The sequence below is a fragment of the Rhincodon typus genome, chromosome 1 (assembly GCF_021869965.1).
Source record: "Rhincodon typus isolate 14 chromosome 1, sRhiTyp1.1, whole genome shotgun sequence".
NCBI lineage: Eukaryota > Metazoa > Chordata > Chondrichthyes > Orectolobiformes > Rhincodontidae > Rhincodon > Rhincodon typus.
This window is the reverse complement of record NC_063332.1, coordinates 162,524,819-162,551,409: the sequence shown is the minus strand read 5'-3', so window position 1 is coordinate 162,551,409 and position 26,591 is coordinate 162,524,819. Positions and strand designations below refer to the sequence as shown.

The following is a 26,591-nucleotide window of genomic DNA, read 5'->3' as shown; positions in this document are numbered from 1 at the left end:
TAGTATTTATAATATTTAGTATTTATAATATTTAGTATTTATAATATACTTTACATAATGCAATAAGACAAAATAAGTGTCATCGTGTTTATGATGCATTAGGACTGCACAGACAAGTTCAAGGATATTTTTAATTAATGTTTGGCAAAGCTGGATAAGATTCTTCAGCACTGCCTTGGCATGGAAACTTTGCGTTCTGGACTCCAAGCAGCACAAAGTCCTCTGCAGGGGATCAATATTTGAAACTGCCAAAGAAAGAAATGTCTTTTACCATTATTATTTAGAGTCTGCATGAGAGATAGCACAAAGAGCAGCTTCCAACTCCCTACAATGCCCAAAAGATTTATTTAGCTTTCATGTGTTAAGCACTGATGCCAGCAAGAAATTTTTAGTCTGAAGATCCAGCAAGTCTAACCAGGGATAAACTGAAGACTACTCAGGATGTCGAAATTTAACATGTACAATAAATCTGATATAAATAACCTGATATTTCTTGACTATACCATGAAAATACATCTTTCTTGCAGTAAAATCTATGCATTTCATTTAGGTTAACAGCTAGCAGAATGAATATGGGGAACTGTATTGACGATTTTCATTCCATTTAATGGTGGAGAGATCCAAACTAGGTCATGAGATGTGAAATTTGCTTCCTGAGCCAGTTTTGTTTATAAGCAGCCTATCCAGCATATTTCAAAAACACAGTGTTCTATGTGGCGTACTCTTATACTGTGTAATTAAGCTGTGCACCTCAAACTCAACATTGCAGGCATGACATCATATAACCAGCCCCATACTCACCTGATTCAAGAATCAAGCACATTCCACTGGGAATCAGGGTAGTAAATGTAAATTTACTGACTAGAAGAATTTTATCCTGTACACAACAACTGAGATCTACTGATAATAATGGAAGAAAAGGGAGCTGCAATTCAATGCAGGAACAAAGAAAATGAACAGTATCAGATTTGGGTGATCCAAACACAAAGGAGGAGTACGTCCTGCAATTCTCATTTTTATCTAGAAGTTGAAAGTAAACGTGACACAGTATGCACCCTCGTATGAACAATGGCTACTTTAGTTTTCCCACGCAGTGACAATAAGGTTGCACCAGGTTATTCAAATTTTCTTCTGCATTACGAAAAAGGAAATTACCTCATTTCCTCGAAGATGGTATCCATAGTCTGATAACAAGTTTGAAATCTTCTGTACATTAACTGCATCATTAAAAGGTGTAGCATCACCAATTTCACCCTTATTTGCCGACACCTAAAAAAAAACTTGAATGAGAATGTAGACACCAATTCTGCATATCAATTAAACCTTGACACTTTTAAACATACCTTCCCTTGCAGGCACTCAATCAAGTGACCAACAGTCATTCGAGAAGGAATGGCATGTGGATTGATTATAATGTCTGGAGTGATACCTTCGCACGTGAATGGCATATCCTACAAAACAGTAAACAGATAAAGCTATTATATAAAGAAAACAAAAAATTAAATTAGAAACCAAGTAGGTCAGTACATTATGCTTATGTCTATTCCACAATTCATTAGCCTGGACTTTGCTGGCATAAGATGCCTTAGCAAACAAATTTTAATTTCTTGCCTAGCTTGAACTCTTCATGACTTCATGCTCCATACTTCTGATTCTCTTTCGACCACAAAGAACTGTGAACATCTTTTAAATCTCCTCTCAGCCTTCTCTCTTCCAACCTACTTAAGTAACTGAAGTTCTTCATTCCTGAAACCATTCTTGTGAATTTTTACTGCAGAATCCCCAAAGCCTTCACGTCTTTCCTAAAGTGTGGCATCCTGAAGTGAACAGACACGTCATTTATGTTTTATACAAGTTTAACATAATTTCCTTGCTCTTGTATTCAATTCTACCAATAATAAAGCCTTGGACTTGATATGCTTTATTAAACATTCCCTCAAGCTGTCCTGCCATCATTCTGCTTCACTGAGACAGACCTTGTGTACATGCCACTATCTTTGCCCCACCACCTAATTTCACTGTTGACAGCTGTGCTTTTCCATTTCTAGTTTCAACTCAAATGTAATTGCTAAATTCATCACCCCCTCTTTCTCTTCTCCTCTAGTGGGCTTCTCAAAATTCACCACTCCTTTCTAGTTCAGCATTTGCTTTCCACACACCTATCTGTGAAGAATTTCAGGATGTCAAAAGGCAAAAAGATGCAACTTCTGTTCTAGTTTCAATCGAATCAAATAATACTGTATGTAAACTCCACTATACTAAAAATACAAATCTGTGTACATGTTAAAGAAAAGACAAACATGGATGGCAGTCCATCTGAAATATTTAAATTGGGGAAAAAGGAAAATTTGACTCTGAAGCCCAAAACAGGGTGCACCTCTCAACAGATGTTGGCTGACTTGACAGGTTTTAACACTTTTTGCTCAATCCCATTTCAGGCATCTACTGTATTTCACTTTGATCCTGAACTGCTTTTCCTGCATCTCAAATAATTTTTTTTCATTTAAAGACTTGAATCCATATATGAGATACATTCTTACCTCTTGTCTGTACTGGATACCACACGTTCCCTTCTGACCATGACGACTAGCAAATTTGTCTCCAATTTGTGGAATTCTGACAGATCGTACCTATGTAAAAAAGGCACGTGGTTTATAAAATCCCCAGTACAGGAATAAGGCAAATGAGAAATAAATGTCAGGTGGTAGCAACAAATACTTGGTTGACCTTTACAATGGTTCTTGCTTACTGCCTTAATGGTACCTGTGCAGGGATCTCATTCAGGGAGAAGCTCACAACTACATGCACTATTTCAACAGCCCTTAGACCCATAGTTTAGAAAGGTGCTCTACAGCATTACCAAACTTCGGTTTGGATTGCATCTTCCAAGATTTTGAGAAATCCTGGCACATTTGAAGACATTGTTTTAGACTATGTATGTATGCACACACATAAGCACATATCACTCTTTGGTCCAAAATTTCTTCCGAGCAGATTAAAACAGATTGCTTCAATTTCCTGTGTCTCTGCTGAATTCCTTCAGATAAGGTATTTTTCTGCTCGAGATTACATACTCCTGTTTCGTCAGTGGGCTAGGTTTTCTGGCTTGGAGGTACATAGTTATTACCAAACCAAGGCAAGCTAAGGTTTTGTATTTTAATCAACCTACAACAGATACCTTGCATGCTTTCAAAGTCAAAGAATATTAAATCAGAAATAAACACTGTCTTTGAGTTTCTTCATTCTCCTCAAATACCTGGATGGCCTCTTGACCAGGGCTAATAGTGACAAAGATAGCACAGTCTTTACTATCCTAGTCTCAGATGTAACATCAACAGACAACATCGTTAACCCAACAAAGGAGGACAGACTACTGGAAGTAGAAGTTATATCAGCTAAGGCTGTAAATACGTACAAAGTCATAACATAGAAGTAGTGTGGATGTCAGTAATTTTTTTTAAAAACAAGTATCCATCCAATGTTTTAATAAACTAAAATACTCAAAGAGGAATAAACGTTAATTATTTTTGTGGCTTACTCTAATTTTGCAAAATTTGTATCCTTCTTGGTTTAGTGTCACCATGACCTGATCCACAATACCAGTCTCACTAGTTCGCAGGAAGGTGCTGCAGTCTCTCTTTGTGTATCGTCGATTTGTGCTTTCAAGCTCATCTTCATTTTCTGGCAACGTTACCGTTTTACCAATGATTACATCATCTCCTGACACACGCACACCAGGTGCTATTAGTCCATCTTCATCTAACTTCTCATAAATAGCATGTCTCATACCTATAAAACATAAGTTTAAAGAATGTATCACTAGAAGATAAATAATTATCATACTGAGTTTTTAGCAGTCAAATGTGTAACTTGACCAGGTGAACAAACTGCAAAAGCGAATGGTAATTTTAAAAATATGAAGACTTCTGTTTCTGCAGTGTAATTGAGTAAATAAAATGCATGCTGAGTTTTTGATGAAACATGATTATTTTACACTATAATTCAGTCAGAAGCTCTATGTAAGCTGCAAATTTTGTTTTATGGGACTGGTTTTTAATGAACTTAACTTGTAAAAATGCAGAAGCCTTAACATTTGAACATTTTCAGTCAATTGATTTAAGTATTTTGTTTTTAAAACTCTATAAAAATCGCCTTCAGAATAGGATCTTTTTGGCGAGCTCACTTATTTTATACCACCAATACATTAGCTAGAAAAATAAATCAACATTAGATGGGCACATCAGATTTCTAAACTTCATATTCTGAGCTCTGACCAGTAAAGAAACAAGCTAAACATCAATTGTTACAAACTGAAATAAATAACATGCTCAGTAAATTCAACCATTTAAACAGCTGCACTATATAGCATTAGTCAAGCTTTTCACACAGTAGGACTAGAATCACACATACTGGATGATACTACAATTGCACTTGATGGCAATATTCCAAAGAGCGTTTTGATATTCATTTTGAGGCTCACCTATGATAATGGGCATTTGGATACAACCAGCAGCTCTAGAACAGTACTCTTGACAAGGAATTAATATTTTCAGCAGTGGGTAGAGGAGAAATATCAGGAAAACTAGAGAATGTTTAAACCGACAACCTGCAGCATTTTATATTTATCTCAAATTGGAATTTGGCAAAATGATCAAACACAGGGAAGAAATTGAAGGTGCTGATTATTTTAATTTGATGTCTCATGGAAGATTAAGACAAGGCATTGTACTATGGCCAAAATTATCCAATCTGTACACTGAATAAATACTCAAAATTAGGTGTAATTCTTGTGGCACGCTGACAATTCTGATTCTGCAAGCAGTGCTGTAAAGACCCTACAAAATGACGCACATCAAATAAAGTTTAGAAGTTTAGAATGTGGATTGAGTACAAATACCAAAAAGACAAAAGCAATGATAGTTTGAAGAAATACATTAGAAGGAACTAGAGTATAGATTCAAATGGATGGCGTCATATTGGAACAAGTAGGTAAGTTTGTATATTTAGCACAAATGTCAAACTTAGAAGGACAGAGCCAGAAAGAAGTAATTTTGTGAATATTAAGTACAGACAGTACCTCAGTTCTGCAAGCAGGAATACAATGCAGGGCAAAATAAAGCAGCTATTCATAAGTTCAGGAAACGTTTTAAGTTGGAAGTTTGTAAATTGAGGACCCTTTGTACATGTTAACAAGAAAACTCAAGCTTGCAACATGTAAAATCCCAAAGTTCTACACTCAACCTCACTCCTGTTTGTCTCAGATATGTTAACCAAAAGTTCAGATAAGGAAAAAAGGTGGTATAGTTGTAATGTCACGGTGCCAATAATTCAGAGGTGCAGATGAATGATCTGGGGCGAGCTAAAATCCCACCATGGCAACTGAAGGTGTTTAAATTCAACCAAAAATTCTGGAATTGAAAGCTAGTTTTTGTAATGGTGATCATTAAACTGTCATGGCTCTTTTTCTAACAATCACTAATGTCCTTTAGGGAAGGATATCTGCTATCTTTTCCTGATTTCGCCTACATCTGACTCTACAGCCATAGCAATATGGTTGACTCTTAACTGCCCTCTGAAAAGTCCTAACAAACTACTCGGTCAACGACAATTAGGGTTGTGTTAGCAAATGCTGTACCTGCCAGTAATACCAACATCCCATGAAAGAATAAAGGAAAAAGTAGTAAAGACCTATGGAAGAAAGCATAGCAATCATACTTAAAACACCTTAGACATATGCTAGTGCAAATAACCTGGAATATCAAGCCAGATGACAAAACAAAATACAGCTTAAACAGGATAATATCCGAACCATAAATGTAACTAAATGGAATTAATTACTAAGAACACAACAACGTGGAATGTACAATCATACATTAATCCTAATACAAAAGAGGCAGGTCACCAATCTTCTGGAAACTATTTTCCCAGTTAAACTGTTACCGCCTGGACAAAGCCAATCATTAAGAAGTGAACATGCAGCAGTCAAATCTAAACTGGCAAAGTAATACAGAATGCAGGCTTACCCTGGCAAGTTTCTCGAGTAGGCCTTTCAAATACTTCCTCCTGGTCAAAACCTTTCTTTGATTCTTGTTCTTTGTATGAGCGGTAGAATACAGACCTAACATACAAAAATAAATATATTCAGCATAATAAACACACATCAAGAATCAGTCTAAGCAGTTTAAAAAAAAACTTCAGGACAATTCTAGGACAAGTTACACATACCTGAAATAGCCCCTGTCTACAGCAGAACGATTCATGATGACAGAATCTTCTTGATTGTAACCGGTATATGAAGCAATTGCTACTATAGAGTTAATACCTTAAAAAGATTAAGTAACCATTTTTAGTACACCACCCTCAAAATCCACAATAACCTTTCATCAGGTTTCAAAATCCAAGATAACTACTTTAGTTTAAGCACTAAACTAGATCTGCTCTTGAATCTAAGTGAGTCATGGGCAGTTAAGATGGATCTATAATATGGGGTTAAAATCAAATGCTACCTTACATTCATTAAAAAAAAAACCTATTTTAAAAAAGGCTCTTCACAGAGAACTGAATATGGCCATATTTATCAACCATAAAAACCAAAGCCACTTTGTCCACTTTAACAGTTTGATGTTAGATTCCCACACACTTATTGACTCTCTAATATGTTACTAGCTTTAAGAGAAAAAGAATTGCCAATTGCTTCAATAAAAGATGCGTTTACCTCTAATACTCATCTCTGGCATTCCATAAATAACCTTAACCTATGACAAACATGGAAGAAAGCCTTCAGTAGTCATGAACTGAAGGCAGTATTAGACAAGTGATTCTTCATGAGTGGTATCTGATTTAGCTGCCTTCCATCCAAAATGTAACAGACCACTCCTCTACTGTGGTAATGTAAATGCAATAATTCTACCAAATATACAGAGAGACACTGTAATTCTCCAAGTGCCTGACATTTAGCCTGCTTTAATTGATCTGTCACTCACCAGCTGGTAGCTCTCTGAATCGCAGGTACTCCATGGAACGGGTTGTGACAAGTGGCTTTTGAGGATAATACAGCACATGTGCTAGGGTGTCCATTCGCACATGAAAGTTTGTAATATAAACTCCCATAGCTTGTTTACCCATAGCAGACTGATATGTATTTCTGGGAGACTGCAACAGTAACAGGAATAAGTAATGAGATTGAAGATCTTCATAAATCCACCTGCACATACATCATAGCCTTCTGCAGAAAACTAACAGATCACACATTTGAAGATTCTGTGCAACTTCACTTTAAATCTGAAAATACAATTACTACCTAAATACTGAAAATCTCTTTAGTGCGCACAGAATACTTCTGACCCGGTTTCCAACAGTTGCTAGTTCAAGCTAAAGGTAAAAACCCTTTGGAAATGTGGAAGGGATGGAGATAGGAGACAGAAAATCATCTTATCTGGGGTTCAGTGATGCAAGCATGGAGAAAATTGTGGGCGAATGGGTGTGATGATAAACAATTTCAAGCTGGATTGCCAAATGAACATTTCCATAATAAAGATCAGTGCATCATTTCAGCAAAGAGGGAGGTGAGAGAAAGAAACAAAAGGGTTTTAATCTTAAAAAGAGCTCAGATTGAAGGGTTTATATTTGGTTTGAGTGCTTATACAATGGAAAGTGATCCAGGGAGGACTCAGGGGTTTCGGTCAGGTAGCCAGTCTTACAACCAGAGAAATTATGACTCTGATCCAAGACCAGACAATTCATACAACACTGGGTAAAAGTTGCAACATTATTAATTCAGAGATTGTACATGCTATTTCAAAAAAAGACAGACATTTTCTACACACGTACGATCTGCTAGTATTTGAGATTTGTATTTGCACATTACTTCAGTGCCATCCAGTGGTCTCGGTGTGCAAATGTCAAACATGCAAATAAATCAGCAAGTAAAGTCAAATGAAATATACTACTGGAAATATGTCACAACACTACCTATAGTCATCTTAGACACTGCAGGTAAATGGGTCAATGAAGAACTGAAAAATCTCAAAATTTATAAACCTCATTGTCAGCTTCACTCCCATCTTGAAATGGAAAATATTGACTCACATAATAATTTTAACCTGCAAAGTTGAATGCTTGGGATGGATAAGAAAAATCCCAGTTCCAGAAGGCAACTCAAATAGTGGGTAATAACTCAACCATCAAAATTGTGGAGCAACTTTCAAGCGCCAGAAGCCACTTCAAAATCAGCAAGTTAGGATAAGAAGGGACCGTAAGATTGGTTACCTAATTAATAGAGTTGAGAAATGAATTACCATGAAAGGTGAGTGAGCTAGACCTTAAAAACTGGTCCCAGCTATGATACAGATTCAGGTGTTCTTTGTTCTAAATGTATTTTTTGTACTAATTCAGACATTAGCATATTGTTCCCTACCCTAAAACAAGACAGGTGATACTTAATACATCTCTCAGCAGTTTACCACCACAAATGCATTTTCAACAATTCTCTTCTAGTCTTACCCACCTGGTTATGATCAGGAAATGGAATAATTGATGCACAAACACCCAGAATCATTGATGGATGAATCTCACAATGTGTATATGTTGAACAGTATGCAACACCCTTTTCCTGCAAATCATCAGGAGTCATGGCTAACATTACAGTCTCCTCTTCCAGTGTGTCAATGTACTCCACCACACCACTAGCCACAAGATCCTGCCAACTGCGTAAGAAGAAAAAAAAGGGCTTAATCAGTGTGTTCTCAACCAAGTAGTTGGTTCAAAATCTTTCAACTGCTGATAGTTAGGAACGATCCTTTCTGCAAGTTTTTCATGGTTTAAAAAGCAGCAATTAACCATATACAGTTTAATCACAAGTATAACTTTGATCATTAACCACAGGAAGCTTCCACATATTGGGAGGCTAGTGGAAGTCAGAGTTCAGCACTTTTTTTGTTCACTCACTTTGCTCTGCTCCCTCAATGGCAGCCATAGGCCTCCCGTTACAAAGACATGTCACATTTCATTTTGGAACATGTTTATTGCAAGCAGCACATACATCAATTCCAGATAGGCATTGTTATTTTGGGGAAGGGGGAGAAGTCAAGCTGGCTCCACTCCAACAATTGGAAAGTTACTCTGAAGTGAGTAGATGAACTAACACACTATGGCAGACTGCTGGGGTTTCATCACTTCATACATACATTATATTCCCAAAAAGGTGGCAGAAGAGATCTTCAAAATGGGATCCCTCTTAAAACTACTATGGTTTTAGGAAAGGATAAAAAAATGTATTTAATAGGTTATACCTATAACCTATTAAATAGGTCAGCATTCCTCCTCCAGATGGTTTTTTATTAACTCTTGCAGGGAAATGTGAAAACTGACACATTACAAACATATAAATGACACTTGGCAGCGATGTTCCAATTTGGTTAATTAATTAATAGACTTACAAGTTAGGAAATGCCATTCGGACAAGGAATCAGAGAGCCGTTATGACTCAAGGAACTGTATCGGTTGGATGGAAAATAAATATATTTTTTTAAATTAATTTTTTCCCTTACTGAAAGTGAAAAAATATAAAACCTAATACTTTTTTTGCTCCACAGGTTCATTTCTTCCACCCAATTTTTGAAGTTGTTTCCACTTTTGGAGAAGTCCAAAACTTGAGATTATAAATTTATAAGACTGTCACTTTCATGGCCAGAGAATAATTAGGATTTGAAACTTGCTAGCACACAGTGTAGTTGAGGAAAGCAACATATCTTTAAATATCTCTATGCTAAGCGAGTACAACAATATGAGGGTGAACAGTTTAGGCCTGTAATCAATGGAATTTAGAAGAATAAGAGGCGACCTTATTAAAACGTACAAGATTCTTACTGAGCTTGACAGGGTAGGTGTGGAGATGTTCTTTCAACTTGTGTAAAAGTATATAATCTGAGAGGAAGAGGTTACCAAGACAGAGATGAGGCGAATCTTTTTTTCTCAGCAGCTACTGAATCTGTGGAATACTTCATTAGAGGGCTGTAGAGACTTTGCCCTTAAACTTATATTCAAGGCTGAGATGGACAGATTTTTAAATCAGTAAAGGAAATCGAGAGTTATATGGAAAACACAGAACAGGAGTTGAGAATAATCAGAACAGCAATGATCTTAATTGAATGGCGGAGCAGATTTGATGGGATCAATCGTTTATTTACTGCTCGTGCACCTTATGGTTTTATGTTGACATGGTTAGGGTGGGAGGAGGTTCATGTGCAGCCTAAATACTGGCTTTTGGCCCCAGTATGCATTTCAATATGCTCGTTAATATCTGAGGGGGGTTGACAAGCAGTTACATGAAAAAAATCATGTTAATTGTGCAACATACCTATAATTGTTGTACTCTCGCTCTTTCAATTGATCGATATGCCTCTTCTTTAGAAGCAGCTTCTGTTTCTCTACAATCAAAAGAGGTCGACAAATTCTACCTGCATCCGTGTAAATCCGAATTTCACGCTCGCGAATGTCTCTCACCATGGACACCTTATGTAAAGAGAACACTTGTTTTTGAATAAATGAAGTTTCAAATTAATGAAATGAGCCTTCTTAAAACATTTAAATCATTTTACTGAATCAGAATGAAATATACATTTGCCTTCACTATTTATTAGTCAGACTTTTTTTTTAAATATAAAAGCTGAATTAATGGGAGCAATCTAATTGCCAAAGAATTGCCCATAATTTATTTCTCTCTTCCGTTTTTGGCTTTTCCCTTCCACTTCATCTCTTTTCATTAACTCATTACAGTACAAGTATGAAGGGTCCTAATACAAGTGGACTTCTTACTACATACTGTTGAACAGCAAGTGTGAGTAGACATTGAAGCCAGAAGAACTTCTATCAAGAGGCAAGACTTAGTGAGGTCAAGATGATAGAACTCAGGTGAGGGGAACACAGTTAAAAATGGATGCATTTGTCTCTTTATACAAAGGCAAGAAAGTCACACACACAAACAACCTGAACCATCATCAGAAAGTATGTCTGCTTTGAACTCCATCACTGAATTATTACAATACTGACTTGGTCCATCTTGGTGAACAAAACAGCTGCCCATCAGTTAGGTTAAGTATATTTCAATTAGCAAACATTCATAGAAACAGGGATCTCAAAACATAACTTTGTAAAATAAGCCCAAACAAATCATGCAAATGCCTGATGTACAAATATTGGGAAGTGCAATAAAGGACTCCTATTTCAAAAAGGGACTCTCCCAATGGGAAACAAATACATTTGTCTAAAATCTAGTTTAAAATTCAGTAACAAACGTGGTGACAAGAATGTAGAGCTACACCCCGTTTTCCAATTGCAACGGAAAAGACTGAAAGGAAGAAATCAGAAAAGAGAAATAAAATGCTGGCTTGCTCGTCAGGCCAATATTAAAAAAAAACCCACTAACGATAAGAATAAATGACATTATTGAACTCTAAAATCTGAGTTTCTGACATCAATGGTGTAGCTAAGCTTTCTGATACAAATATCTATTCAAAAACCTTAACCCAAATTTGCAATTTTAAAGTCAAACAGGATTCAACAACTTTTACTGCTGCATGAGAGCATTTTGAATAAATGTGAGCATTTTTCAGGTTTAAAATTTACAAAATTTTCATTGATTTCAACTATCTTCTTTTGAAGAATTATTGTTTAAATAAGAAGGAACATAGAGACAGGCTTTTGTTTCTATTTTCAGCACACAATTCCAGTCATCTTGCACAACATAAATGCAAAACAAAGTTGCCTTTTATGTTAATCCAAAAGCACAATACTGCAGATCTGGCAGCATCTGTGGACAGGGAATAGAATTAACACTTCATTCTGGTGATCTTCCATCATAATTCATAAAGATAAGGAGGGCGGGACAAGAACAAAATGAAAGTAGGTGATGGGGTGGCAGACAGGACTGGCAAAATGACAAGAATTAGTTTTACAGGACCAAAGGGAATTCTGATGGGGAAAGAAGAGAAACAAAAGAATGCCCTTAGAGCAGGTTTTAGTGTCTGAAGTAGCACAGAGGAAAAAGAGTGAAACATGCGAGAAAAAAATTATAAATCCACCTATCCAATTCTGGTGAACAGACCAAAACATTGAATATTTCGCTTTCTGTGGATGCTGCGATCTGCTAAGTATCTCCTATTTTTATTTTGACTTCATGTAACTTGGATAGTATCCTTACCCCAATGATGTAACCAAAAAAGTTTCATTTCTTGCTTTACATAGTGCAAATAGTCCACCATAAAACTGACAAGGCAGAACCATACACTGTATATTCAGATATTTACTGTACCTCAGATACAATGATATCCATCTGTCGCCTCAGCTTCCTTAGTGTGGTCATTAGCTGGTCAGGATCTTTATGTATTCCAACCCAACAACCATTGACAAAAATTTTTGTAGCACTAAGAAGAAATTGAAAGGTTTTAATAGTTAGGTCTAGAACTATCTGTGGAGTCTTCCACAGCAACAAGATGATTAATGTCTCAATGCAAGTTTAGACATTTGGGCAATTACCTAGTTGGTAAATCCACAAAAAGACAAAATTTTCATGTTATCTATTGCTGGATATTAAATCTCTCCACAGTTATGTATGTTTATGATAAAATTAGAAATTACACAATTGTTCTACATAACAATGCATGAAAAATCTGTTATTTTTTTTCCCTATATGATATGCAACCTATTAATGTCACTTACTCTGCAATAGCAGCTGGAGAAATTTCTTCGAGATTTTCCATGCTCCACTCTTCCAAGAATTCCAAAATGGGCGAGGGCTGAGATCCTACAGAAATGTAAGCCATCAAAGCTAGATTTTTCACTAATCCCACAGCATGGCCCTGAAACAAAGGTTTTAAAAAGAGAATTAATACACTTTGTTGTATCTAATTTCATGCTACATTGTTTGCCATTTGAGTCACAGTACCATTACAAGTGGTCTTTACAGAGATAGCTGAAAGGAAGCTCTGTATGGCATACAAAAATAAAATCATAATACCTCAATAGATGCACTAGTTCAAATTTTAATTTGAATATTATTGTAAAATCAAAATAATGCAGATATTGGAAATCTGAAATAAAGCATAAAATGCTATTTATGCAGGGTGTCTGGCAGCATCTGCAGAGAACAAAACAGGGTTAACATTTCAGGTCAAGAGCTCTTCACCAGGATGCTACCAGACTTATTGAGTATATCCAGTTTTATTTCAGATTTCCAATATTTATAGTACTTTGCTGAATATATTCAGCATTTTATGCTTTATTTTAGATTTCCAATATGTGTAGTACTTTTCAGGTCTAGCAGCAGTCACTAGGAATAAAGCAGGGTTAATGTTTCACATCAAGAATTCTTCATCAGAGTAATACCAAACCTGCTTAGCATTTTCAATTTATAATTTTAGAATTTTATCTATTCCCAACACAGCTTAAAATAAACCATTTGCAATTCATAACACCTTGAAATTCAAATGTTATTTTTTAACGTCGCCTTTCAGTTGTGATTTTCCTTTAAAATGATGAAACACTAATAGAAAATAAATACACTGAGTAATACTGAAAATAATATGCTAAGTGACATCACGTGCATGTTAGCTACTATGTTAGGTTTGTGGCTTTGAACTAAACAGTCCTCTATGTATTTTTTTCATTTTCGCAGCACATATTCTTACAAGATTATACAGAAGCCCAAAGCAAAACTAGAAATGGAAAATAAAGCTCATCATTAACCTCACACAAGATCACAGAGGCAGAGAAAGCAATGGACTATTCAGTATTTCAAAGGTCAATATCAGGACAGCATACAAAGCCCTGACAAAGGTAATAATGATAAGTGGCATTCAAGCAAGCTAAAACTAACCCAAATGCCTTGTATCATTATCTACTTCAACAAGTACATTTACTCAATTTTATGCCTCAAGCACTTACTCTTCCAATAACCCGATGCAACAAAATCTCTTCTAATCTTTCTCTGCACAATGTGACAGCTTTGAATTGACGACTCCTGGTCACAGTTACCCCAAAGGAAATAGACTTTCCCTAATAATTTGCATTAAATAAGCTTTGACAATTGTGAGATATTTTGATACAGTAAAAAGGAATAAACCTTTTACACAGGCAGGAGGGTGTATTGCCTGAAGAGACAGACATATCATATCTGGTAAAAGAGCCATACTGCAATGAAGATTTCTTAAAAATTAAAACCTCAGTTATGAACTGGAATACACATGGTCTGAAAGGGTGATTTTAGCAAGTTTCCGAAAGGTCAGAAATCAGATGACACCAGGTTATTAGTCCAACAGGTTTATTTGAAATCACAAGCTTTCGTAGGGTAGCTCCTTTGTCAAATGAAGGGGCTATGCTCCAAAAGCTTGTGATTTCAAATAAACCAATAAGACTAATAATCTGGTGTCATCTGATTTCTGACAAAGTCCACCCAAGTCCAACACTGGCTCCTCCACAAAATTTCCAAAGAGAATCGGTTATGTACTTTGAAGTGAAATGTTGCACAGCTATGGAGAAGGTATCAAGCTCATGTTGTTTGTTCAGCATGTCTGACAACATTTATCTTGTAGGAGTATACTGTGGTACTGAATATTTCTTCCAGTGTATCATATTGATTGTCTGTACCAAATTAGTTTAGTTCAGTTTCCAGTAGTCAATTTGTTTTCAATTTTTCATCCTTTTGAAGTTGGCTTTGAATGACTTTAAAACCTTGGCTGCTGACCACCCAAACTAGTAACAAATTCAATCACATTACTTATAAGATGCTGCCTTCCAATCATATTGTTAACTAATTTATCTGAATAGCTGCTCTTCACTACATTTCATACGGCCTATTCCTTGATGTTATGTTAAAACAATGGGGAGAAATTCATGTGTGTAAAACTGCTTCTAACAGCTCTGCATAAATTATGTTGATGGCCAGGAGCAGAAAATTGATCAAGTCTGTGATTGTACTACGTGGACAAATTTCCTCCCCCATTGTTGCAGAAATTGGATGTAGAAAATGTACAGTCATTTTAAAAGTAACAGTCGAGAACTCAATCTTACCTCTGGTGTCTCAGCAGGGCAAATCATACCCCATAAGGTATTGTGTAGCTGCCTGGGCTTTGCCAGCTTTCCATCTCTTCCGATCGGAGAGTTTAGGCGACGAAGGTGCGAGAGTGTTGATGCAAAAGTCAACCGATTCAATACCTAGTTACAATGAGTGAAATATTCAATTATCAGTTTAAGATCATATCCTATAGTCATACACTTTATGAAGTCAGGAATGCCAATTTGGAAGGCAATTATATATGTGGGTGGACATTCGTACATCTTTTAAAAATGTATATTTACATGTATTACATTTATGAAATTCTTTGTTTTTGATTACGCAGTGCTTATGGAAGGAGTCCATCGATATATTTAGGCTATTAGGAACAACAATGGTTGTGTTGATAGCCCCGAGCTTCAGACAGTTTAAGCAAGCGTTTAGTTTTCATTTCTGGTTATGATTAGTCCTGGGATAGGGGAAAGAGGCCTGGTTTATTATCATCACACCAGTTTGGATTAGCGCTCATTCATGTCCAAATGAACAAATTGTTACATTGGAGGTGTAGCTTTTTATTTTGACTAGTCTTCAAGATAAAGTCCAAAATTACTTGTGATTTCCACGATTGCAGGTAGAAGTTGAAAATCACTTGGGCTGATTGGGAAAGGGATATCTATTTCAGACATCTTTACTGGTGCAGGGTCTGTAATTTGCTGGAAGGCAAATGAAATGAACCTTCTTGTGGGTTAAAGCAAGTGCTGTTCTAACTTATTCACTGGGTAGGGAACACACACTCGCCAACAATCAGAATTAACACCCGAATCAAACGATCTGCGACCAAAAGACCCAGCCACTATCCTAATTATTTTTGAAATTGCTATCAACAGAGCTTGGCAACTTGTCTACAACAGCAATAATTTCTTTGGATCCTGTGCAAGTCGATGCACGATTTGGAGTTGGCCATACAGTAGTAATTTTCCCCTTATCCCTTTGGTGATTTCATATTCTATTCACCAGATAATTCTGCAGTGTCTCCAAGTTCTATTGGAAGACAGACTATGAATACCAAATTTCAGGCACAGCTAAAATAACTGTAGTATGATGTCAAGATCTTAGAACTTTTTTAGGACATCCCGATCAACCCCCACCCAGTTCACAAATACAACATACAAATCATACACACTTAAAAAGGTGCAACCAGTTCCATAACACACTCAGACAGGAGAAGCTTGCGCATTCTGAAAGATCTCACTAATTATCCTTTCCCCTAAAAAGACTGCTACAGTCAAGACTCCTCAGGTGGAATAGACTTTGAAACAAGGAAAAGGCCAGTGTTTCACAAAGGCAAAATTAAAGCATTCCACATAACCAACAAATCAAAAGACAATGCCCATCTTGAGAACACCATGCAACAATATGTCAGCAGTTTTTCCTCTACCAGCAATGCACACCTCTCTAGACAAATGCTGACCTGAATGACAAATGAATATACAGAAAAGTCATAGTATCAAATAAAATCAGGTCATTACAGGAAGAAGGATGCTGATGGATATGGTGTCAGATTTTGAACATCACTACTCACCCATTCAAATTATTTTCAAATCACGTTAATCACCACAGACTGGAAATACGAGCATTTACTGTCCCTCCACCCCTAACATTTGTGCAAAGAATCATTATGCCCAATATGGATGAAGTCTTTACTGTAGTAAAAAAAAAGTTTACCTGGGATACACCAGCTCTGGCTTGATGAGCCTTCTTTTGATCTCCCCAATTTCCTGTTGCTAGTGAGTATTTTAGACCATCAGAAATAATCCGCGTTTTAATTGCCAACTCCAAGTTGAAATCTTTCCCTCTGTCTATGAACTTCTGGGAATATATCCGTACTTCTTTCAATAGGTTCTTAAACATACTGTGAAAATAAGTTTAAATTGATAACTTTTAATTTTGTTTACAGTTACATTATTACAAAAGTATGAATAAAACACATTATTTAATTCAATGTCGTTGCACTTGATGAGTCAGAAGATATCCTGTTCCATAATGTGGGCTTGTGCATCCACCTCTCTCCCCACAACTTGAGAGAGAAAAAAAATGATCAAAAGAGGAAAAACCAACATAACAGGAGCATTTCTTAATTGTACGTGAAATAATTAATAAGTTTCTATTTCATTACACATGTCTCCTTACCCTCTAAACAGGAAAGCAAGCAATGGTCCAGCCAGGTCCAGCCTTTTGTTCCCATAATGATCTCTGTCATCCAATTCTCTTCGGCCTAAAGCAGCCAATAGTAATCGATGAACCATATAACTAAACAAAGAAAATTTAATTTAGTTTCAAACCACTAGTACTCTAAAATACTAATTCACAAAATATGGTTTGAAAAAATTAGAAGTAGATATAACATGCAGAAAATGAAGCATCTTTATGACATCACCTGCACTTGAAAAATCAACTGTTCTTAAGTTTAATTGCTGGAAAGAGCAATCATACAGTCAGAGATGTACAGCACGGAAACAAGACCCTTTGGTCCAACTCAGCCATGCTGACCAGACACCCTTAATTAATCCAGACCCACTTGCCAGCATTTGGCCCATATCCCTCAAAAGCCTTCCTATTCACATACTCATCCAGATGCCTTTTTAAATGTTGTAATTGTTGCCAGCCTCCACCATCTCTTCTGGCTGATCATGCACAACCCTCCGCATGAAAAGATTGTCTCTCAAATCCCAAATAAATCATTCCCCTCTCACCTCAAACCTATGCCCTCTAATTTTGGACTCCTCTACCCTGAGGAAAAGACCTTGGCTATTCACCCTACCCATGGACCTCAATTTTATAAACTTTCTACAGAGTCCCCATTTCAGTCCTAAACTCTTCAGGGAAAACAGCCCCGGTCTATTCAGACTCTCCCTATAGCTCAAATCCTCCAAGCCTGGCAACATCCAATTAAGTATTTCATAAGACTGAAAGCACATCTGTACAACTTGGCATCTTTTGCAAGTTCAAACTACTGACCACACCAAACATTGTAACTACCAAATCAGTGCATACAGCCCTTGTTTCAAAAGTATCAAACACTGTTTGCAACTCACTTGCTAACGCATACAAATCATTTCTTTATGACACTGTACATTGCATCTGAAACATGCTTTTGGTTGAGTCTGTTATTCTTGGTGAGTTTAAGAATAGAATTTCCTCTTCTTTCAAACTACAACAATTCTCATTGAAGTTTCAATAACGTACCCCAAGAAATAAGCTTTCTTAGTCTCACAAAAGTCACTGACTCCAACGTGTGGCAGCACTTCTTTCTGTAGGATTTCTTTTGCATATTTAATTCTCTTCTCTTTTGTTACACCAGGCTTTGCACCTCTTGAACCAATAAAATTCAATGCAACATTTTGTTCCTGGATAACGAATGCTTCATCCAGGGAAGGCTTCACCTATAATAAAAATGTAATGATTGTAATCCAAATAACATGTACAAACTTTATATAAGTGGGTACAGTAATTTAACACAGACCTTCCTAACTATTTTCGGTCAAATTTAAATCCAGTTTCCTGTCTTGGCTTTCACTCAGCATTTCTTTGAAGAAATTTTATTTACAATGAAAACTGTTAAAATATTTATGGTGTCTAAAACTAAAGCTGACTGTACATAATTAAACTGCTCAAAAAATTCCTTTGCAGCGATGTTTTAAAATTGGCAGACACAGCTAGAGATTGTGAAATTCCCCAAAACTGTAAGTCTAACAGATCAAAATCAGAAACAAAATACAGTGGATGCTGGAAATATGTAATAAATACATAACTCCCTGTTTTAATTCAAAATCAGATTCAATTGATTTTGTAAGGGAGTAAAACTGGGGGAAAATTGGATAACATCATGACTAAAGCAATCCTTCCCCACACTTCCACAGTCCCAACTTTTACTTTAAAGTTGTATGTAAAAAGTACCTTTAACGCAGAGAAATATCCCAAAAGGTCTTCTGCACATATGTTACTGGACTAAAACAACTGAACAAGGTACTTGAAGAGGTAACTAAAAGTTTGATCAAACAGGTCTCAAAAAAGGCTTTTAAAATTGAAGTGGAGGGCACTTCAGATGGCAGGCTCTAAATAATTGAAGTTATGGCTGCCAATGGTGGGGTAAAGAGAGGGTGCGAGACATAAGACCGCAGTTGGAAGGATCAAGTGCTCTCACGGGAGTTGCAGAGCTGGAGAGAATTACAAAGATGGAGAAGTAAGAGACCATGTAGGGCATAAACACAGAATGAGAATTATAACTTGAAGGTGTTGCAAAACAAGATGCCAACACATATCAGTAAAAACTGGACAGAGGCTAGAGCAAGCAGACAGTGCGAGACAATAAAAGGACAGTAATGCTTAGAGTGCGTTGAAGTTTACTGAGGAGAAAGTACAGAAGTTGACCTGAAAAGAACAGGAATCGCTGAAAGTATAGGTAACAAAAGATATGAATGACAGTTTCAGTAGCAGGTGATTTAAGGCAAGGCAAGGACAAGTGACATTACTGAGCTGAAAGTAACGTTTGGGGATGGAAATTCAACTTGAGGTTAGGTATAGTGCTGAGACTAGGCTAACTAAACAGTTGTCTGGAATGATTCTCGCAATCAATGACAGGGGTACAAAGTTTGTTACGAAGACTGAAGTCATTTCCTGGATAAAAGAGCCCTAGTCTTTGCACGATTTGTGGAAATTGTAGTTCATCTAACAATGGATGTCTGACAAGCACACGTGTGATACAAAGTACTTCAGGAAGCTCATGAAGAGTGAAAGGGAAGGAGGAGGTTTGGCTTTCTAAGCACATGGGACATGAAGATGCAGCAGAACAGCTCAACGCATTTCATTTGTTGTTGGAGATGAGGGCAAAGTGGACAAGGGAAAAGCGTAACGGGAGACATTTGATTAGCCTAGGTCTCCAGAATAGTCTTGTGCGCAGCTTTGGGCAAAGGTCACTCGATTTTGTCCAGTCAGATCTGGTAATGACTAGCTAAACCAGTTAGGTGGCAGATGTTTAATCCTGCGTTTCTTTGCTTTGAGGAAGCAAATTCTGACAGGGGACAGGGGAAAGACTTTAGTGGCAATAAAGGTGGATATAAGGAAATGGCTGTGCAAATCAACAACTGCCGAAAGGTTTTGGAAGATCAAAGACTCGTAATCGGATATGTTGGTGCAATACAAAGTGAGCATTTGAGATGGTTGAGGCAAGGGATCCAGAAAGGTAAGACAATTAAAAAAGAATGTGCTGATTGAGCAGGAATCACTGAATAAATTTTCTACTTTGTTGGAATTAAAAAGGAATAGGCATTAATTTTGTGTTGCTGTATAAACCATTTCCCCCATGTAGAGAATATAATCAGCAAGAAAGAACAGATATGTATTTTTAATATTTTTAGGCACCCTACATGACCACCTGACTCTTCAAAGCAGTTATCAATCAAAAGATAAGTGGCAGTCAATTTACTTCCAGAAGCAATATGATGAAGACCAAATAATGTTTAGAGACAGTGAGTGAGTGATAAATACTGGCCAGGATAACGGGGATAATCCTTTAATCTTCTTTAAGATAGAAGCATGGGATCTTTAATATCCACCTGGGGTGCAGATGGGGCCCTCGATTTAACAAATGAGCAGAAAGACCTCTAACAGTCCAGCACTTCTTCAGTACTGTTATGAAGGTCAGTTTTGTTTTTTGCGCTCTCGTTTTGGAGCAGGACTTGTAGCCATAACCTTGTGACTCAAACTTTGAATGCCAGCAACTAACACAATTTGTAACAGCCTGCAGGCTAGCCTCAAGCTGATTTGAAATGTGTTTCTGTCTCCCAAAATTCTGAAATCTCTAATGAGCCAGGATGTGCCGTGGCACGAACAGAAAATTTGCTTAAAATTTTATTAGCACTGTTTGTTGTCCACAGAAAAGGACTTCCACTAGAGAAGGACATTAAAATGACTGTACAAGTAAGTAGTTTGAAAAAAATTAAGTCACATTAAAACTCACCATTTCCATCATTTCAGGGTCATCAAAATCATAGATAATGTGCTCCAAAATGTCTCGATCAGACACAAATCCCAAAGCACGAAACACAATAATTATTGGAACTTCCTGCCTGATGTATGGTAGTGTAGCAACGATTCTCTGGCCTATTGCACTTTTTCTTACACCCTACAAAAAAAAGCAGAAAGTAGTTTAAGAGTGAACAGTGTTCAAAAAAATTAAAAACCGAATAGAGTTAATATACCTGTCAAAAGTCCTACCTGCCCTCCTCTTGCTAGCATGCTGACCCAGATGGTACTTGTGGGACGAGAAGAATTCTCTAAACAAGACCGGCACTCTCCTGTGTATGCATATTTGGAGTCTTTCTTTGCAAAGACATACACTGTATTTGTCGCCATTTTTTCCTGTGCAATTAGGACCTGAGAAATGTTCAAAATGATTAATTTATTATTAATGCAAATTATTTATTTTGCTGCCATTCATTAATACATTTTTTGAAGTATATCTAATGATAATAAAAAGTTGCGAAGATATGCAAAATACGCAATGAACTGAGAAGTTGTTTCCACTGGCTAGGAAATCTAAATCAAGGAAGTATTTCAGGATGACAAATCAATTAGAACTGAAACAAGGAGAATTTTCCTCAGTGTATCTTTGAAATCCTCTAAACAGATGATTGTGGAAGGACCACAACTAAATATATTTAAAAGTTGAGATAGACAGAGGTTTGGTCCTCAGGGGATCAAGGCATTTGGGAAACCGATAGGAAAGCAGAATTCAAACCCTAGTTCAACCATGACCACAATGAATGGAAAAGCAGGCTCAATTAGTCATGTGGTCTCCTGCTTCTATTTATCTTATGATGAATAAGAATGAAACCTACAGCAAGGCAGCATAAAAAACATGGAATCAGAATTGCAGTGCTTATTTCGTTTGTGGATATTTTAAGTTATAGAGTCATATGGCTCATTTATGGCGTGTGGGTATCATTGACAAGGCTAGCATCTGTTGCTAATTCATAAATAGAACAGAGTGACTTGCCAAACCATTTCTGAGGGCATTGAAAAGTCAACCACATTACTGTGGTTCTGGAGTCACTTGTAGATCAGACCAGGTAAGAATGGCAGATTTCCTTTCCAAAAAGGACATCAGTGAAATAGGTTTCAGATGGTTTTTTGCACTAATCAGTCAGTTTCATAATCACCACTGTATCTGGTTTTTAATTGCAGATTTGTTCATGGAATTGAAACTTCACCAGCCACTGAGGCAATATTCTATCGGTGCCCACCCCCCAGCATTTGCCTGGGCTTCTAGATTACTAGCCCAGTGACAGTGCCACTATGTCAGCTCTCCCAGGAAAGAAGTCAATATGTTCAGCTTTTGGACAGTGTGAGGAAATATTTTTTGACAACATTTTTTTTCAGTGAAAAAGTTAATTCCTGGTAAGAACATCAAACTTTTTTCCAACAGATGCAAAGGAGTTCCTGACAGAATGCAAGCTAAAACTGAAGAAATTCAACCATAGTATGTTATGCAAATTTAAGATTCTTTCTGATTATACATTTCAAAGGTATAAGGATGTAACTACTCTTCCTCTAAAGATTTCCATTGGCTACAAGAAAAAAGGCAAGTGCAAATCTAGTGTCAATGTACAGGCTGTCAGTCTGTCGGTCAGACTGTAATGGAACAACGCTAGTGAGGGCATACTATGTTTTCAAATTCACTTGCCAAATGAAAAACTGAAACCAATGCATAACTACTGATCCACTTAACAGTAGGCACATCATGCAGAACTGCCATGCAAACAAAGTTCTTTCTTTTTTACAATATGTGGATGATTATTTAAATACGTGGCCCTCTTAATTGCTTTTTTGCATGGCTGCATTCAGGCATTTAAAGGAACTGTCTTCTACATGTACCACATGGCTTCTCTCAGGTTGCTAAGCAAGTTCGAGGAAACATTACATGTACATATGTATACTAATATGGTATTACTTTTAATAATCATCCTTATGATTAATGATTAACTGATACATTAGTACTCATCTAGATCACTAACTGGCATTGAATGTCTTGAAACAATTTAGTTTTTTTAGAATGACTTATTCTGAAATTTCCTTATTTTTTGAAATATTCTAAGAGACAACTACAAATTCTGTACCTTTTCTGATCCATTGATGATGAAATATCCACCAGGATCCAGTGGGCATTCATTGAGCTCACAGAGATCACGATCTGTCAGACCACTAAGAAGACAATATGTGGAACGAAGCATGATAGGAATTTTTCCTATAAATGTTTTCTGATGCTGGGTTTGCATCTGCTCCTCTCCCTCCTTAATCACTGTCTTTGTGATGTCCACATAGAGAGGGGCTGAATACCTGTAAACAGTAAAATGCAACATTGCAAATCCCTACTTATTTTTTGATAAAAATGACTTTAGCTCAGCAATGCACCCAAGGAAACTTACGTAAGATTTCGTAATCTAGCTTCATTTGGCATCATTGGAGATGGTGCCCCATCCCTTTCCCAATGTGTTGGTTTGGATAAATAAATTTGTTCAAATTTTAGTAAGAACCTGGGCTGGAACACAAAATAAACACATATTATACACATGTACATTTCAACTGCTAAAAATTATAACTGAATGTTTCTTTTGGAGGTTTTCTTACCGGCTCTTCTACTTCCCCAGTAGTATGTTGTGCTTCAGCTTGGAGATCTATTGGAGGAGCATCTTCCACAATTCTCTGCACTGACATTTGTATGAATTCATCAAATGAATCCAACTGCTGTCGAACCAAACCTTTTTCATCAAAGTACGAGCTAAAAAACAAATATTCCAATTTTTTTTTTGAAAGAACAGCTCAAAGTTTCCAGAAGTTGTTACTGAGAAACAAATCATCACGTGGCAACTTACTTACTGGTCAGGATTTTTAAGCTGCACGAAAACAAACTGAAATACAGTTAACACTTGGCCTCACTTCACTGACGGGGAGGGAAGGAGGGCTCAGAAAGACTATGGGGAAAATCAGAGATGATGAGAAGGAAACTGAAATGGAAGGAAAAAAGAACAGGCTGGAGGGTAGGCACTCAGAGATCAAAGACTAGAAGGTAGATTTGTAAGGCTTAAGAGATGGGTCAGGCTATAAGATTAGAGTAATCAAAGGACCTGGTGGAAGTCTAGGAAGAAGGAAAAGGAGCTATCACAGGTTGGAAGGGGAATTGGAAATATTGTGGTGTGGGTGGAGAATCTATTAAATTTAACATCAATAGCCTGAAAAACAAACAAGAGTAACCAGGACAAACCCACAAGCTAAGTTGGGTCACCCAGCTCCCAGTCTTTGCTGTTTTGAAGTGGACTGGGCTCAGGTTTAAGTTTTTAACCTGTTAACGTCTTTCCCATATTGGCACTAGTTAAAAATCTCTTCCACATAAAGGCAAAAAGTTGCTGTAGTGACAGAACTAAAAGAGCTTCATGTAATGTAAAAGCACCACAAGTAGCAGCTCATACAAGCATTTGCTTACACAAAATTTTACAAGATCTACAGTTTTTAATGATGTGAAGAACTGTAGTTTCGTAGAGTTACAATACCACAACAAGAACATTTGCAACAATATTGAAGCCGAAGCAGCGAGTACAAAAGAAATAAAAATACACAGACGTTTCAGCATCTTGCACAATTTAAGTGGTCAAAGAATTCATGAATATTATTGTTGAAGGTACTGATGCACAGTCAACGTATCATGTAGGTGGGGGTCATACTGATTTGAGCTCAGACATTGAAGTCAGTTTGAACTGTGTGCGGAGTCAGAAGACACAGCTGCAGTTTTAAATGAGCTTTGCATTTGTATTCATTGTAGAGAAGGACAACATAGAGGAGATACAATGATATCCGTGAACGAATGAGCAGAGAGCTATTGTAGAGGGCTTGAAAGTGGATAATCCTGCAATCCCAGATGAGATGTGTCCCAAACTGTTGTGGAAAGCAAGGGAGAAGATTACAGGGGATCTGAGATTAATTTTCAAATCCTGCCTGGCCAATGGAGGGGCGCCAGAGGACTGAAGGACAGCTAATATGGTACCATTATTCAAGATGGGTGGTTGGATCAAATGAGGAAAGTACAGGTCAGTGAGTCTAACATATATAGTTGGGAAACTATTGGAAAAGATTCTGAGGGACAGAATTAATTTCAACTTGGAGAGGCAAGGATTAATCAAGGATAGTCAGCATAGCTTTGTGAAGGGGAGATCATGTCTCATAAACGTGATTGAATTTTGAAAGGTGGTGACTAGGTATGTCAATGAGAATAGTGCAGTTGATGTGATCTGCACTGACTTCAGTGGAGCTCTGACAAGGTCTCGCGTGGCAAACCAGTTAAGAAGCCAACAGCCCATGGGATCCAGTGCAATTTAGCAAATTGAATCCAAAATTAGCTTAGCTGCAGGAAGCACTGGGGATGGTCTGTGACTGGAGGCCTGTGTTCACTGGCTTACCCCAGGGGGTTCAATGCTGGGTCCCATGCTGTTTGTTGTGTACATTAACGATCTACACATGAATGTAGAGGGTATGATCAGTAAGTTTGCAGATGACACGAAAACTGGTGGCATGTTAAATAGTAAGGAGGAAAGCTTTCAAATACAGGTCAATAAAGACAGGCTGGCTAAACGTGCTGAACAGTGCCAACTGGATTTTAATCCTGAAAAGTTTGAGGTGATGCACTTTGGGACCATTAACAAGGCAAGGGAGTACACGTTGAATAGGAGGACCCTACGAAGTATAAAGGATCAGAGGGGCCTTGGTGTGCATATCCATAGATTCTTGAAGGCAACAGGACTGATAAATAAGGTGATTAAGGCAATATATGGGAAATTGGCTTTTATTAGTCAAGGCATTGAATACAAGAGCAAGGAGGTTATGATGGAGCTGGATATAATATTAGTTAAACCACAGCTGGAGTACTGTCTGCAGTTCTGGTGACCACATTGTAGGCAAGATTTAATTTCTCTACACAAAGTGCAGAAGAGATTCACTAGGATGGTGTTTGAGGTGGAATTCTGCTATGAAGAAATTGGATAATTAGCGATGTTACCCTTGTAGTAAAGACTGGGGGGAGCAGAATCTAATTGGGGTGTACAAAATTCTGGAAGGATGTACATAGGGACACAGGGAGAAACTGTGACCCCATAGTAGAGGGGTCAAAAACCAGGAGCAATGTTTTATGGTAGGAACAGGATGTTTAGAGGGGGACTGAGGGAAAAAAAATTCTCCCAGAGGGTTTGTTGGTATTTAAAACTCACTGCCTAAAAGGGTGGTAGAGATACAAGCACAATACATTTAAGAACTATTTAGATGAACACTTGAAATACCACAGCATTCAAGGCTACTTGGCTAAGTACTGGAATAGGGGGTAGTAGGAACTGCAGATGCTGGAGAATCTGAGATAACAAGGTGTAGAGCTGGCTGAACACAGCAGGCCAAGCAGCATCAGAGGAGCAGGAAGGCTGACGTTTCGGGCCCGAAACAT

The 26,591-nt window shown here is 37.2% G+C and overlaps 1 protein-coding gene across 2 annotated transcripts in view; it reads right to left on the bottom strand.

The window, feature by feature from the left end:
- Nucleotides 1–26,591, bottom strand: part of polr2b (RNA polymerase II subunit B) — a 171,833-nt gene that overhangs the window by 5,629 nt on the left and 139,613 nt on the right. The window contains exons 3-23 of one of the 2 annotated variants that reach the window (XM_048596911.1): nucleotides 23,738–23,888; nucleotides 23,536–23,648; nucleotides 23,227–23,446; nucleotides 21,326–21,484; nucleotides 21,069–21,233; nucleotides 18,296–18,492; nucleotides 17,240–17,359; nucleotides 16,775–16,961; nucleotides 15,067–15,210; nucleotides 12,718–12,857; nucleotides 12,311–12,422; nucleotides 10,358–10,512; nucleotides 8,507–8,705; nucleotides 6,984–7,152; nucleotides 6,226–6,322; nucleotides 6,024–6,118; nucleotides 3,539–3,789; nucleotides 2,541–2,630; nucleotides 1,344–1,451; nucleotides 1,156–1,269; nucleotides 63–245 (exon numbers count right to left, since the gene is read on the bottom strand). In XM_048596911.1, coding sequence (XP_048452868.1) covers nucleotides 165–245; nucleotides 1,156–1,269; nucleotides 1,344–1,451; nucleotides 2,541–2,630; nucleotides 3,539–3,789; nucleotides 6,024–6,118; nucleotides 6,226–6,322; nucleotides 6,984–7,152; nucleotides 8,507–8,705; nucleotides 10,358–10,512; nucleotides 12,311–12,422; nucleotides 12,718–12,857; nucleotides 15,067–15,210; nucleotides 16,775–16,961; nucleotides 17,240–17,359; nucleotides 18,296–18,492; nucleotides 21,069–21,233; nucleotides 21,326–21,484; nucleotides 23,227–23,446; nucleotides 23,536–23,648; nucleotides 23,738–23,888 — 3,067 coding nt within the window. In that variant the 3' untranslated portion in view covers nucleotides 63–164. Of the gene's footprint in view, nucleotides 1–62; nucleotides 246–1,155; nucleotides 1,270–1,343; nucleotides 1,452–2,540; nucleotides 2,631–3,538; nucleotides 3,790–6,023; nucleotides 6,119–6,225; nucleotides 6,323–6,983; nucleotides 7,153–8,506; nucleotides 8,706–10,357; nucleotides 10,513–12,310; nucleotides 12,423–12,717; nucleotides 12,858–15,066; nucleotides 15,211–16,774; nucleotides 16,962–17,239; nucleotides 17,360–18,295; nucleotides 18,493–21,068; nucleotides 21,234–21,325; nucleotides 21,485–23,226; nucleotides 23,447–23,535; nucleotides 23,649–23,737; nucleotides 23,889–26,591 lie in introns of those variants that run through there. The other variant, XM_020512566.2, reaches the window with a different exon arrangement.